The sequence below is a fragment of the Gavialis gangeticus genome, unplaced genomic scaffold, assembly GCF_001723915.1.
Source record: "Gavialis gangeticus isolate Ggan-Ray unplaced genomic scaffold, GavGan_comp1, whole genome shotgun sequence".
Taxonomy (NCBI): Eukaryota; Metazoa; Chordata; order Crocodylia; family Gavialidae; genus Gavialis; species Gavialis gangeticus.
Genome location: NW_017729025.1, coordinates 28253293 through 28268900, shown reverse-complemented (window position 1 = coordinate 28268900; position 15608 = coordinate 28253293). Strand labels below are relative to the sequence as shown.

Below are 15608 nucleotides of genomic sequence, written 5' to 3'. Positions count from 1 at the left end.
TCCTAACAAAAGCATCTCATTTTCCTGCATCTGTATTTTTCCTGCTTTAATCTGTCTCTTCTGTTTACAGTTGTCAGTTTCTTACTATACTTGTTTAGTATTTAGCACCCATCAGGGGTGACTGGTGCCTCCTGAGTTGCGGGGGGGGGGCACAATTTGTGGGTGGGTCCAGGGGGAGGCCTGGGGGTGGGCCAAAAGCCCCATATCCTATACTTCTGTACTGTGGCTTAGTGCCCCCACCCCCCAACATACTGCTGGCCTGTGTGGCAGAAAACTGCCCCATCCTGAGCAGTGCCAAGTCAGGACCCAATCTCAGGGGGGGCATGTGCCCCCCGCCCCCTGTGTTCTTCCCTTCCAGTTGCTGGTGGTGCCCATGCCCTGTCATGGTCTGGGCTTTTGGGTTCTAATGTCATGCAAATGTAGTGGACTCTGTTTAAATGCGTATCGTCAGGACTGTAAAAAGACTATGCACTTACCTGAACCTAATGTAAATAGTGCTCACTAATTCAGCTCTCAGTGCTATGGAATTAGTAGCCCTGACGCTTGACTGTTTTCTTTCATTGTCAAGAATCTAATAGTCAGCTTCAGAGCTACTAATGCTGTACAGTTCTGACAGTGCTGTAAAGAATGCTTATTAAATGCATAGTGCTGTCAGTGCTGTGGTATTAGCAGCCCCAGAACTGATGAGATTCATCATTTCCAAGGTTTCTAATAGTCTGTTTTGGGCTGCTATTAGAAGCCTTGAAAATGAGGGAAGATAGCAGCTGGGAAGCTGACTAGCTCCTGTCATTTTCAAGGCTTCTAATAGCAGCCCTTTGACAGCTGTTTGCCTTTCACAGTTCCAGGCAGAGTACATTTAGTTCCAGAATAGATAGTTTCAGTTACAGTCAGTATGCAGTTAACTGGTATACAATTAAGTTGTAAAGTAGAGAATGGGGCTAAGAGACAGCATGCACTTAAACAATTTATGCACTTAACTGTTATGCAGTTAACAGCTGTTTGTATGATGTAAGCAATGGGGAATTAGCATGGGTTGTATGTTGAACTTTTAAGTGAATTATGCACTTTCTGGCATGCATATTAATGCAGTTAACTGTAATAAACATTTGTTAGTTGTAGTTACAGTTATTCTTTATAAAATGGAGCATAAGCAGAATCTTCATGCAACTTTTTAGGGCCTAGGTGTTTGCATCAGAAAAGTCTTGCTTTGGTCACTCAGTGACTTTTTGTCTTAAAGAAGTTTAGTCACTAACACTAATCATTTGATTTTATAAGAGGTACTAGAACAGTCTCTGATGAATTTTTTTCATCCATCTAATTTCAAATAAAATTTGATTGTTGTACTGTCACTGTACATTTTTCCATTTTCCCATCCTCTTTGCGCTGGCATTTAAATAAATGAGGTTCTACTGTGCAGCAGAGAGAAGACCTGGGTCTTCATCTGTTTTGCTTGTTGGTTATAGAATAGAGACTTATTATTTCATAGTATCATAGACTTCAAATAAAGACCTGGGTTGTCCTGTAGGGGGAGATATTGATGTTTTTATACTTAGCAGTTAAACATTTAGGTCACTGTCCTGTAAGGGATATGCAGGGATGAATCTCATTCCTTTGTAGAATCTCATTTGATTCAGTATGTGCTTTAGCTTTCTGTGGTTGCTGTAGCTGATAACAGTTTCTTCTGTAGTGTGGAATAAAACATGCATATTAGCCATTAGTATTTAAACTTAAACCAAGTCTGACAAGCACTTATGCCATTGAGTAATATCTTGGAATTCAATGGGATGAATAAGTGTTTACATGGTAACATTTATGCAAGAATTTTAATACTATGAATGCCCATTTCAGTTTAATTTCAATGGGGCTACTCTTAATAGTAAAGTTTTAAACACGTGTGTAAGTGTTGATACAATCATGGCCTGTACCTGCAAGAACCATGGACCAAATTACATGCATGTACTATACATACCCTATGTCTGAATGATTACAGATTATAATTTGTCATTTATTCCTACAAACGAAGCCTTATTTCAGATTATAGTAGCATAAGATTACAGGTTACTATTTTAAACTGACGCTACACAGAGTAGCATCACAAATCTCTGGACCCATTGAGGAAAATATGATGCTCAGGAGCAGACTTTACTTCTGATGTTTAATACATAAAAGGCTAAAGATAGTCACCACCATATTTTGGTTCATAGTAAACAATGGCACATGAATATTTTCTAGGGAAGTCAATAAGCACAGTAATTTTGGCATGGCTCTCAACTCTGCTACTGATTTAACATAGGAAGTTATGTTGAACTTACTATATTGGCAATGTTAGATGCACAGATTGTTCTTATAGTGCATTCCTTGATCCATTTGGTAATTCTTTGGGTCCTTTTTTCCCTTGGACCCTGCTCAGAGTCCTTTACAGTACCAACATTATAAATGGACTTCATATTGTACCAGCTCCGTTTGTAGAATTTGCGTTCCACTGAAAAAAGTATATTTCCTCAAGCCATTTTATAATTAGTATTACCTTGTCAGGGTAAGCCTTATTACAGTTTAGCGTTAAAGTATATTGGAATGACCAGATGAAGAAGCTTGTGCTTTCCTTATTGTAATTCTGTGCATTACTATCTGGAATACAACCTGCTTACCTATTCAAATTATAGTTCATGCATGTAAATTGCAGAAACACCCTTGAGTGAAAGATGCTATGTGAAGAAAAGTATAGATGAGTTGAAATAAAAAATAAATTATATGGATAACTATGAATAAAAATGCATGGCTATTTATAATTATAGAAATGATGCAGTTTTTAAGTAACTAGAACATTAAATATTCAAAATGTACTATTTTCTAAGTTCTCATTTTCTTTAATTGCAGATAATCATCATTTGGATGATTTTAGCACCGAGATTACTGGATTTTGCTGTATCTAACCACAATGATTTCATCCTTGGTTGCTTATGATGATTCAGACTCTGAGACAGAGACTGGAAAGGCTGAAGATCCCCATATGTCTAGTAGAAAGACAAATCCTGCAAGTTCTGCTGTGAATCATCTTCAGTGTTTTGCACCTGGTGGTTTAGACAAAAAATTCACCTGCAAAATGCAGCCTGCTGAGAACACTGACAGTTCCACTCCAAGCATGGTTCATAAAGATTGCTCTGCATATTATGTACAGACTGAGAGGGAGCTGACAGCTGCTTATCCTAGCAAAGTATATCCTGGCCATACTACAGGATACATATCCTATAAAAGCTGTGACCAGGTATCAGGTTCCTTGATAAAATCAGAACTTCTGTCTGGAAATGGCACCTCCTCTCAGAAGAGAGTATATAAAGATGATGTTGCCACCATCTCGGGAATCCGACCGTATATCCCTAAAAGACTACGTCAAGAAAAATCTGCTAGTGTGTCTGAAAGAAAAGAATCTGAAGGACAGGGAGAGAAGACAAGTGATGAAATTAAACCAGATAGATCAGGACAGAAAAGTTCCATAAAAATTTCTGAATTTGTTAAGCCATATTTAGGATCTAAGTATAAATCCACTGAAATCCCGAAGAACTTGGTGTTTCAGATAGCCAAACACAGAGGTCCCATTAATAAAGTCCAGTGGTGTCCTGTGCAAGAATGGAGTCATATGCTTCTCTCAGCTTCCATGGATAATACAGTCAAGGTAATGTACTTATATGACACAACAGTTTACGTTATGGATTGCTCATAAGACTTGGTTGAATATATTTTAAGCAGATGGGACTAGTGTTTGTTTTCTGAAGTCCTCTTTCCTGCCTGCTTGCAATTCCAGTACTAAGACCTCAAGGAGAACTTTTGCCTGACTAGGGCCTATTATAGAACACAATTTTGTTACCCTTCTTAGGAACATTGTACTGCTTGCAGGAGTAAGGGTTGTGGGATCCTCCTTTGACTCATCCGTAGTAAAAGTCAGTGGGAGTCTTTTTAAGAGCCACTGTCCATTTATGTATTAAGTATAAATTACTTCAAATAGTTGTACTGTAGATAACTATTTGTACTATAGATAACTAATATGCCAGTGGTGCTTGTAGAACCTCCTGTTAATTTTAACTGAATTTATGCTACAGTGCTTTGATATTAGACACACAGGTTTGGGGCCTGGGTTCCAGTCCTGACATTTAGCATGCGTTTAACATACATGTACAGACCTTGCCTCAGCCAATAGACAGGCAAATAGGAGATATCGTGATCTACAAATACTATAACTATGTGGAATGGAGAGGAAATATTAGAACAGGAAGCAGACAAGCTGTATATAAAAATTCAGTCAAGAAAGAAGCTTTAACTAAAAGTTCATCCTGGGGCAGTGGCATGTAATACATGAAACAATTATGTATGGGTGGAATGGGTGATTATAGTAAAATGTTTACCAGTTAATTTGTACTATTTTCTACAAAGGATACAACTGTTGTTTAAATTCCCTCATTTATTTGAACAGATAGCTACAATATAAAACAATTACTTGCTTTTTAAAATTGTTTACACTTACTGTGACAAATATAAAATAATTTTACTTAATATTCGTAGATTAATTTTGTATTAATGGGTAAGGTACAAGCTTATCTACTTGCTTAGTATGGTTAAGGCACGCTCATTTCTGTAGCTGGTGGTGCAGAAGGGAGTGATGTGGCCAGTATTATGTTCAGCTGCCCTTAATGGGTACCAGCTGAAATCACTTGGTAATGATTCACAGCTAGGTTGTGTGGGGGTGGCCCTTGGCCTGATTCCAGAGCAAGGCTGGACTTGTTGCCTCCAGAGGCACAGTGAGATGCCTTAGCCACTCTGGCACTGCACCTCATGTTTTGGATTGCTAAATGTGAAATAAATGTAAATGCTTGATAAAATAGTACACAACTTCTGCTTTTGCAAAGATAAGGCAGTGCAGGTATGGCTTTTGAATTCAGGAAAGGAGATGAAAATATAGAAAGCATTTTAGTTCAGAGTAATTTTATGTTTGAGCTTTGAACTTCTGAATTAGTTACGAAGGTATTTCCAAAAAGGTGGCAATATAAATTATCAGTTTGGCCCTGAACTACTGTTGCTTGTTTCTAAACGATGAGCCTTTCTTACTGTATATATTATAAAATGTTGCTTACAAGTACTTTATAGTTATTTTATAAGATTGCTTTATAGTTAAAGCATTTTAGATCTTTGTTAAGACTTACTTAGTGTTAGTAGATTCTGATTTAATGTACTTGTCCATCTTTCAGGGGTATAGGTTATAGCCGGGTTGGTCTAAGGACACGGGCAGACAAGGTTCTTTGGGTAAATCTAATATTGTTTATTAGACCAATTCACATTGTTGGAAAAATTCTTCTTTGCAAGCTTGTGGGTACAAATACCCTTCATCAGGTTGAGGAAGGATCTGCAGTTGGTCTATGCTCTTCCTGGATGGAATGAATAGTAAAGAAGCCAGAGGCTGGTATGCATGCAAGAAAGGTAGTCTGTGAAGATGTAAATTGAGGAGTGAGTAGGTGAGAGACAGGTTGGGGATGGATGGGAATGAATGTAGCTGGTAAATAGTGGAGAGGTACCTGGGGAGTCAGATGTTAGGCAGGTTATAATGTGTCTTAATTCCAAGGTCTGTATTCAGTCCATGATTTTTTGTATGCAATAGATTGATGAAGTGAAGTTCATAGGCTTGTGTGTGAAAGGTGTTTTGTAAATTCCCTTTGAGGATTAGAACTCGGAGATTATAGAGAGTGTAGTTTTCTTGTGAGATATGTGCCCCCCAGGTAATTGGGTATTCTTGTCTTTAATAGATTTCCGGTGTGCATTCATTCTGGTGACAGTTGTCGTTTGGTCTCTCCTGTATATTTTTCATCAGCACATTTGGTGCTTTGGATGAGATATATTACATTTCTGTAGGAGCAGCTGTAAGATCCAGGAATGGTGATGGTTCTGCTGTAGGGTATAGTTGTGGGGGTTGGTGTAAATGTGTTGGCAGGATTTGGTGTGTTTTGGGCCATAGGAAGTCTGCTTCTGGTGATGAGGTTAGCGAGGTTTCATGCTTGTTTGAAGGCTGGGATGGGTGGTTCTGGAAAGATCTCTTTAAGAACTGGGTCTCCTTCTAGTATGGGTTGCAACTGTTTAAGGATTTTTCATATAGGTTTGAGGGAGCGATGATATGTCATAACCAGTGGCGTGTGATTCATAGGGGTTTTCCTTCTGTACTGCAGCAATTCATGTGGTGTATCTGGGTGGCTCTTTAAAAAGTGTGATCTGTCTCTCTGGAGGAGTGTCCTTGTTGGGTAGAAGCCTTTCTGAGATTTGTGAGGTGACACTCAGGTGTTCTCAGTGAAAATTCAGTGGTATTGGAGGACTTGGCTGTATATTACAGCTTTCTTGGTGTGTTTAGGGTGATTGCTGGTTCTGTGCAGATATGTATGTTGGTTCTTGGGTTTCTTTGTATATTGTGGTCTGTATTTTACTGTTCTGGATAGTGATCATTGTATCTAAAAGGAGATGTTGGTGCTGGAGTATTCAAGAAATAGTCTGATGGAAATCAGAGATTGCAGGTTTTCTGTCCAAATAATGAAGGTGTCATTGATATATCTTAAGCATAGCAAGGGTCTGATGGCGCAGTCCTTGTGGAATTCTTCTCTCAGGTGGCTTATAAAAAGGTTGGCATGCTGTGAGACCAAACAGCTGCACTGGGCTCTGGAGCCTCAGCCACACTCTGTGGCAGTGGTCGGTGCACGCTCTGGAGCCTGGTGCAGCTGTTTGCAACCTCCCAGCTGCCTGCCACAGCCAACCTGGGCTCTGGACAGCTGTAGCAGGCAGTGGGCAGGAGGTGCGCATGTACCTGCTGCTGCCATGGAGCCCAGCTAGGGCTGCAGAGACCAGTGCAGCTGTTTGCATCCTCCTAGTTGCAGCCAGCCAGAGCTTGCAGCCTCCCAGCTACCTGCTGTGAGCAGCAGCCTGGGCTTCGTAGCCAGTGGCAGCTGCCCAGAGCCCTGGGTGTGCTGTGGTGTGCCAGTCAAAATGGCCTTGTGTGCCATACTCTGGCACATGTGCCATGGGTACTAGTGCTTTCTGCCCCTTGCAGTTCTCCCCTTCTCCTTGCTCCCTCCCACCTGCCTGCCTGCCTGCCTGCCCTTCTGCCTTCTGATTCCTGCTGAGGCACTGCGTGACTTCCCATTTCCCCTTCCCTGTCAGACTGCGCCTGGCTCAAGCTAAAGGATAACTGGTAAGTTTAACTGGTTGTTATAGTGCATATCAGTTAAACAATTAATCATTTAACCTTTTACATCTCTACTGGCTTTTGCATATTTTTTCAGAAATGGGGCTAACAGTACTTTTGGTAAAACTACCATTAGAAAATGCCTTTTCATGCTAAACTTGCAGCTATTTTACTTATTTAGTGAGGCAATCAGGAATAGAAGCTGTGGAATTTAAGCTTATTGTCATGATTTTTAAAATTTGGGCAGGTTTAATATAATGTTTCCAAAGTTCTGGGTTCAGATAATGTTCTCATGATTTGGGTTTACAGAAAAAAGCATTTTTGATGGCCAAAACTAACTTTTAAGGAGAGCAGATCATTCATCTGCATGGAATATATCAAGAACCATTATTTAAAAAATGTTTCCACTGAAATAGCCTTTATGTTTTTCTAAATTCATGTTATAAAATGGAGGATAGAATCTGATATTGCATGATGGCCCATGATGTTAAACAGGAAGAACAGACCCTGGTATGAGCACATTTTGAGAAGCTAAATTAGGGAAAGAAACTCCAAAAATGAAGGTGAAGAGCCTCAACATGCTTATTATGAAGTCATTTGACTTTAAACTGGTGTAAAAGTGGAGTGGAAGCATGACATAGAGCCTTTTGATGGTTCAAGTCACTCCACTTTGGGATTAAGTTAGCCTCAAGTGGGCTTGAAAAGTGGGTTTGCTGATCTTGTGTTTTCCACTAATGTGTTTCATCAAAGGGTAGTCCATTATTCACTAATAATCCAATGGCCAAGCCCTGTAATAGCGCCTACTGTGGGCAGCTTGAATTCATAGTTGAACTCGTGATGTGTCCATCCCTTTTTATGGAATACATTTATTACAGAAAATAAAGTTCAGGTGAATTACTCCATAGGAGTCATGCTGTGTGTTCACAACCTTTGATTGCACTTCCTTCCCATCTGAGCCTGTCCTAAGCTGTTGTGTCACGCTTAGTTGTTGCATGCTACCACCATGTAGCTGTTGTTTACTGATGAGTGAAATTAATTGTGTGTATACAGTTTTATAAAGCCCTTTGGAATGAAAATTGTTATAGGTGTGTTAAATTGTTTACGAAGCACTAACAGAAGCTATCACATTATCCATCCTGTCCTCTGAGCAGGAAGACAAACTGGAAAACAAAATAGAATTATCCCTTTTCAAGGACAATCTTAAAATCCTTAAGATGGGATTTTCAAAGGAATATGTAAAGGTAAGATGCCCAAATTCCACTGAAATTCACAATTAATTGTGCACATACTCTCTTTAGTATCGTAGAAAATTTCAATCCAAGTATTAGTAGCATAATATTTTAACAATGTAATTACTATGTAATACATAATATTGTTGTTTAAACTTTAAAAATACTTAAGGCTAGCATGTGTGGGAGTACTATACTGAACTGGGACCACAGTGCTTCATTCTTTTAATACTCTTATTTAAATACAATTAATTTCATAAGCTAGAAGAGGCTTGCAGGTAAACCTGCCCCAGAGAGCATGTTGAAAATTAAAAATTCTTTATAGAATGCTTCTTAAATATTTAATAGGAAAAAAATAAAAAAACCCAACCCTCCAGGTGTAAGAAGCTACTAAAGTAGCTGTCATTAACAAAATAAATTAGACACTCAGAAGATCTAAATGACTAGAGTAGGTCGTGGTTATTTCATAAGCAAATGCAGGGTTTTGATGGTATGATGAATAACATCTTAACACTTATAAATAGCTTTATATTTTATCCTCAAGCCAGTAGAGGGCACAGTTAGATTAAAGATGAGCTTTGCAGACAACTGAGACTAATTGCACTAACTATTTCAGGGTCATGGGCCCTAATCACTGTGTGGAACCAGTATTTTATAATTTAGGAATTTAGGTAATGGGAACTAGGAAAATGGCTTAAGGATGGTTTCCCCTGAGAGAAACTTAACTAACATAATTGAAAACAATGATTTATATTCATAGAAGTGTAGCTTTTAATTGTACAGTCTTATTTTTGATCTATGAACTTGCACAAAGTATATGAAGTTCTTATAATAGTGTATGAACAAACATTTCTTCTCCAGAGCTTTGTTAGAAGAGAGATAATAAGTCTGTACATGAAGAATAGATATTCAGAGTGAATAGCTTATTAGTTTTGGCTGTATGTGAGAAGCTTTAAGCCTCCTTGTAATCACTAGTTTGAATCCTAATGGTGCTGTCTTTGTCCTTTGCCCCTTAATGAGACTATTTGTGGTAGTAGATAATATTTCTAATAGTAAACATTTGCAGGGTTAAATTCACAGGCTGTTATCTAACAACTCTAGCCCTGAAGTTTAATCAACACATAGAGATACTTATGCTTGCAGAGTCCACTGGGATTTCATGGGGTGGGATGTAGTTCTGCCTGAGAAGGTCAAATTGGCCCTGATACTGCCTTGTTTGGAAGACTTTATTTTAATGAAAAGGTTTGTACAAATGTAAAATACTTCAGTTATTATAGCTTGGCATTCTTTGAGAATCTGCAGCCAAATACCAGTGTCTGAATTATTTCCAGACTTAGCTAAGCATTTTTGCAGTTCTCTGTTTATTTTTCCATTTCTCTGCTTAAATATTATGACGTATTTTTTTCATTACAAACTGCGAACTTTGCATTTGGCTACTTTAAGGAGAGGTGTGGGGGGAAAAAAAGAATATTATTGGTAAAGTAAATATATATATTTTAGTTCAGGCATTTGATGGGAAGAAATAAAATGTATCATGAATAAACTGCCACACTGGAATGCATTCCTACAATATAGATATGAAAGTGATAAGAAGGGTTTGTCCTGTGTTTGAAGTAGCATGGAAGGTGATATGCATTCTGACTTAAACTAAGAACATATCACAATCCTCCCTTGGGGTTTTGAATACAGTGGAAAATTCAACCATTTCCAACTGTCATTTCACAAAGGAATACCAAAGCACTAGGAAGAGCAGCTGTTTTAGAAAATGCGTATAAATATCTTGACTACTTAATAAGAAAAACATACCTTTAGAATTTTTTTTCATTAAAAGTATTTGCTCTACATAAGCAGGTGTGTGTATGTGTGTGCGCTAAGCCCAGTACTTATCATTTATTTATAACTGTAACTTCCTTCATAGTAATAGTTCCCTTGGAATAAGAATAATTTCTACCAGTAGGTGGAGTGTTCAGCACCTTGGAGAGTAGACAAAGAAGAACTTTTTTTAGAAAAGAAAATTTGGATGCTGCTTCCATTTTATGTATGAAAAAAACAAAGTCAAATTTTTTCTTTTTTTGTGGACAATGAAAATTTGAAGCAGTTTTCTGGAGCTCTTTCTACCAACAAAAAATGAAATCTCTTTAAAAAAAAAAAAAAGCATTCACAGAGAACTGGAAGGAGGTTAGAACTTCATAATAATAAATGATTATAGAGTGTGTATTAGAAATAACTTTATTAACTAATCTGTATCCACAGTACCCCAACCTGAAACCATAATATTAAAATTCCATCCTGCTTTTAGGGTTTACTCAATAGTGATACAACTATGATTACTTCCCACCCTGTCTTGTGGCCATCTTTATATTCTTTAAGAATATTCTTATATTTTAACCATTCCCCTTTTAAAGGCTTTACTGAAAGCTTTCAGCTCAGGAGTGAGCTAGATTTCCCATTGTGTCCAACCATCTTTCCTTTTTCTTGGGCAGAGGAACTCATCCTAATAATTGGAAGCACATACATCACTTGAGGCATGTGTTTTTTCTGCAGTATTTCTAGCTCAGAAAGCTAGAGAACAAGGCAGAAGATTTAAAGATAAGACAGTGTAGAGCATTTGCATCATAAATAACATATAACCTTTTCAAAGTATTATATAATTTATATTACATTAAACAAATATAATAATAAATTATACAGGTTTGAGTATTCTTGTAAAAAATGAAAACACAGGATTGTCTCATTATTTATCCAACCTGCTGTGGGGTGAACTCTTTTTTTATTCTTTTTGCAAACATTGTTGACATTCTTATGAATACATGATGTTGAACTGCTGCTATAAGTGAACTGTAGGATCATGTGATACATTTAATACTGATGAAATCTATTTTTGCTTTTATCTTCTAAGTATAGTAGCATATTGTCTGTGGTATTCAAAACTGGCTCATAATTTTGACGCCTTCATTTTGGACTCTGACTTAAGACTTTTAAGTGGCCTGACTTTCATTGGGTGGATTTTTAACACTTTCTGATAATTAATTAGGTCTTACTGGGTGTGTCTATGCAAGATGCTACTGCTATGTAGTGTCGGCAGGCACAAACTGTGGTACCGATGCTATGTTGGCATAATGATGAGCTACCATGTCACTGTAGTTCTTTGCTTCAGTGATGTAGCATCTAAAAATGGCCATGCACTGCTGGGACTGCCCAGTTATTTAGTACTTGCTATAAAAAGTACTAAGTAACTGCACAGTACCAAATGTAGTCAGGGGGATGTGTAGATGCACCCACTAAGGTGTTTTAAGTTGGGTATTTAAAAATGCAGAACCCCAATCATTGGTTACTTTGACAATCCTGGCAGTCATTCTTAATTTTTTTATGCCAGGATAGATGAAAGGTCTCCTTTGGAAGAAGCTCATTTTAATAGGTTTACTGATAATACTTCTAATTGCAAATCTTTTAGTCTGATATTTGTACTTGCATCATAATTATGCAATGCAGTTGAAGTCTAGGCAAGATTTCAATAGTTTGTGACAAATTTCTGACACTTTTTTTTTCTGGGAGAAGTGTTTAAAAAAGGGTGTTTATGGTGTTGAAGATGACAGCAGTTATGTTCCGCTTATTGTACAGCATGCCGTTCTCTTTCAGTTTCTTCATTTTTTCCCTGCTTGTAGAACTAAGCTCAGGGAGAGTGAGAACTATGTTGCTCCAATACATAAGCCATTGAAAACAGACACTAAAGTTTTTGAAACTAAGAAACTGTAGGATAAACTTAAGCATTCTATCATTAACTTGCGATGATTTTTCACAACTTATAGAAGTCAAGGCCGTTATGAAGTTAAAATCCCTAGATGTGTTCATTTTCCTTATTACAGAGGGGAGTGGTAGCTGGTTATAGCCAATGATTTGGAATTGGGTCTTATGTATTCTGTCCACTTCTCTTTGGAGATGCGGTTTGAACCTGGACAGGGTACTAGATCTGTATTCACCAATTTTTAAACTTGGTATAATAATGCTATCCTACCTACCAGATGTGAGGTTTGTCATGATTGTGCAGTGCTGTGAAATTCCAGGGTCAGAGGTATTCCTCATAAAATCCAAATATAATAAATAGATTCTTGCAGCCTGAATCACATTGAGTGCCTTGTGAAGTAATGTTGTATTTTGATTTTCAAAACTTTTTTTTTTGTTGCATATATACTCTGATGAAAGATAGCAGAGTAGATTGTATCTCTCCAGAAGCTTATTCTGTTTTTTCGTAAGTTTCCTGTCTAGAATTCCCTGTGTTGAACTTAAAAGCAATATAATGTGACATCCTCTATTCATCTACCTCATGAATACAGTGCTGACGCTAGCAATACACGTTTCCCCAGCACTATTGTTTTGCCTGTTGCTGGACGGATCACTTCTAAAATTATTAGAGGTTTCAAACCAATCCAGTGCTGGGTGTGTCAGACAAAATAACCTAGGGACACAAATGACCTTATTGCATTGCTAATCCTGTGCCATTCAGTATCCTTAGGCAGATTCATGTGTAAGAATAACACTTTGATAGTGCCTCTCTTTTTTTCAACTGGAATATATATAAAATTAGTGCTTGGTGAACCTTTTTCCACAAAATTTCTCTTGACTCATGGAAAGTCTTAACTGTGAATTGTGGAGATATTTTTTTAATATATTATTAAAAAAATTAACAGTAAGTGGCATCCTTTTTCTGAGGGCCAGATGAAATATTCTCCTGATACTAGTTTGAGATGCTTTCAATGGAGTGCTGCTTTACTATTCTTGGGAGAGAAATACCATCTTCCTGGCATGACACAGCTGGTTGAGAAGCTGGTGGATAAAAAGGAGAACAGAGGTGAACACATTTATAGGATGGTTCTACAAGTGATTGGGATCTAATCTGTACCACTCACTAATGCAGAGTAGCAGTTAATTCCATTTACATACTGGTGAGACTACTTGGATAAATGCAAGTGCTACTCAGCATGAATGAAGATAGCAGACTTAAACACACAGAGGGAATGGAGATTTCCCTGCTGCAAAGAGTCTCCTCTTTTGCAGAAATCCTTATCTCTAAAAATGTTAGATCCCTGCTGTAGAATTCAGTCATGTGTTTAAAGAAATCTGGAACAGATAGAATTTCTGAATTCTTTTCATTTTTAGAGTAATTTCAATTGACCACTATTAAAAAATATAGCATAGTTTATATATAGCATAATAAGTGTAGCTACTGGTTCCATCTATCCCCGTATGTTCAGTAGGACTCTTTCACAAGTGCTGAACTTTTTAAAGTATTTCCATAAAAGTAAAAAACTGCTCTTTTCTATTTCTCCACCATTTCTCTAAGGAGGGGAACAGACTTCTTTCCTGTTCTAAATTGAGTGCTGTCACATCCTTGTAAAGCATTTCAGCACTGTCTTTCCTTTTTCCCCCTCAAGCGGTGTTAAGTTGCTAAGAGAGTGGTTGGGTACAAGTCTACCATACCAGAACTTTTCACACCAATGATAAGGGGGGAGGAATGCTACACATGCTAAGAGCGGGCATCATGGTGGGGGGGTCTTGTGAATAATTACTTGGATAATAAATGTTTTGTGGCATAGTGCTTGCAGTTGACACAACTGTCAAGCTTTAACAGTTAACTCGTGTTTAGATAAAGAAAACAGGATGTCTAAGAATACATATAGAAGGTTGCAAGAAAGGGCGAGGAAAAGGCACTCTGAAAAGAAGTCAACCTTACTTCTTCAGAGTTGCCAGTGCAGAATTTCTTTACCTCAGGCTTTTTTTTTAAACTTAAACTACTAAAAGGTAGGATTTCATGTCCCTATGTAGTAATACATGTTATCCTGCTTACTGTAAATGTGTCTTTTTCAGATATTTTGATACTTTTTAAAAAAATGTGATTTGGTAACATTTCAGTGGGCACGTCTATACGAGACACCATAATGCACAGTAGCCTATTCTACTGCATTTTAGTACGTCACAGCAAAATCTGTGCTAATATACAGTAAAATTAGTCTACTGTTCAGTAAGTGTCACAAAAAAACATTTGCCTTTGCTTCTGCACATTAGCGCAGGCTAATGTGCCTTTATGTAGTACCTCATATTAGAGGTACTGAAATGAATGTGCAGTAGCAAAGGCATGTTAATTATGTGTAGACGTGCCCAGTGAGAGAGAGGCTAGTGAATGCTTGGTTTACACAGAAGGGACGACTTGTAGGAAGGAAACTGATTGGTTAGCAGCCAAAGGTTGTGGCTGTGCTGGTATCTAGATTGTAATACAGGTCAGGACAATCGCTAGTTAAAAGAATTGCTTTATAGAGGCTGTCACGGAGTGGGGCCTAGGAGTCGCCGTGATCCCGCTAGCGCCCCCTTGCCGTGCCAATTAGGAGATCCAGCACCCTCTTATTCTCGCCCGCCACATCTTTGATCTTATATAAAATTTAATATGGGAGGCTGCCTTTGATCTCCCAGTATCTGTGGGTGACTTGGTGCACCCCCAGCCTTATGGGCTATGTGTGCCTCCTGCCTCCCCTTTAGCAAGCCCCAAGCCTCGCAGCTATTCTGGACGTTTTTGTGTCTCCAATCTATGCCCTCTCTGGGCTCCTGTTCATGCGCTGTTCTCCTCCTGGCCCCGATCCACGCGTCCGCCCCTCTCCAGGCTTCACTCGTGCGCCTGCCCCTCTCCGGGACTCTTAACCGCACGCTCACCCTTCCCTGGGGCGTCTATACAAAACCGGTGCCACTCCAATCTTATACTAGCCCTCCCCGGGCTTCACTCTTACGAGCTGGCCCTCCCTGGGGCCTATGCCACGCACCTCTCGCGCTCTTGCCCTCGCTGGGGCCTGTGTCCGTGCCTCTCGCGCCCGTGGCTCTCTCTGAGCTGGCACGCCAGCCCTGTCTTGGGCTTTCACCGGTGCCGGGGCTCAGGTGGCACGCAGCCGTGCCTGGCCCCCTGACCCCTCACCAGGGTCCTATGCCCTCACTGGGCCGAGTACTGCCCTCGCGGGCTGGGGTCTCAACCCCACACACCGCACCCCTCCAGTGCCAAGCCACCGTGCTTTCAGGCTCTGCTCTGTGCCCCAAACAGGGCACCCAGGAACCCCCCAGACTACTGGGGAGCCCCGTGAGGCCTCCTCACACCCCTACAGCCTCACCTGGTCCTCCCATAATAT

At 39.1% G+C, this 15608-nt stretch overlaps 1 protein-coding gene across 1 annotated transcript in view; it reads left to right on the top strand.

Moving 5' to 3' along the window:
* Positions 1-15608, top strand: part of WDR25 (WD repeat domain 25) — a 206383-nt gene that overhangs the window by 1553 nt on the left and 189222 nt on the right. The window contains exon 2 of the mRNA XM_019518559.1: positions 2878-3673. Coding sequence (XP_019374104.1) covers positions 2939-3673 — 735 coding nt within the window. The 5' untranslated portion in view covers positions 2878-2938. The remainder of the gene's footprint in view (positions 1-2877; positions 3674-15608) is intronic.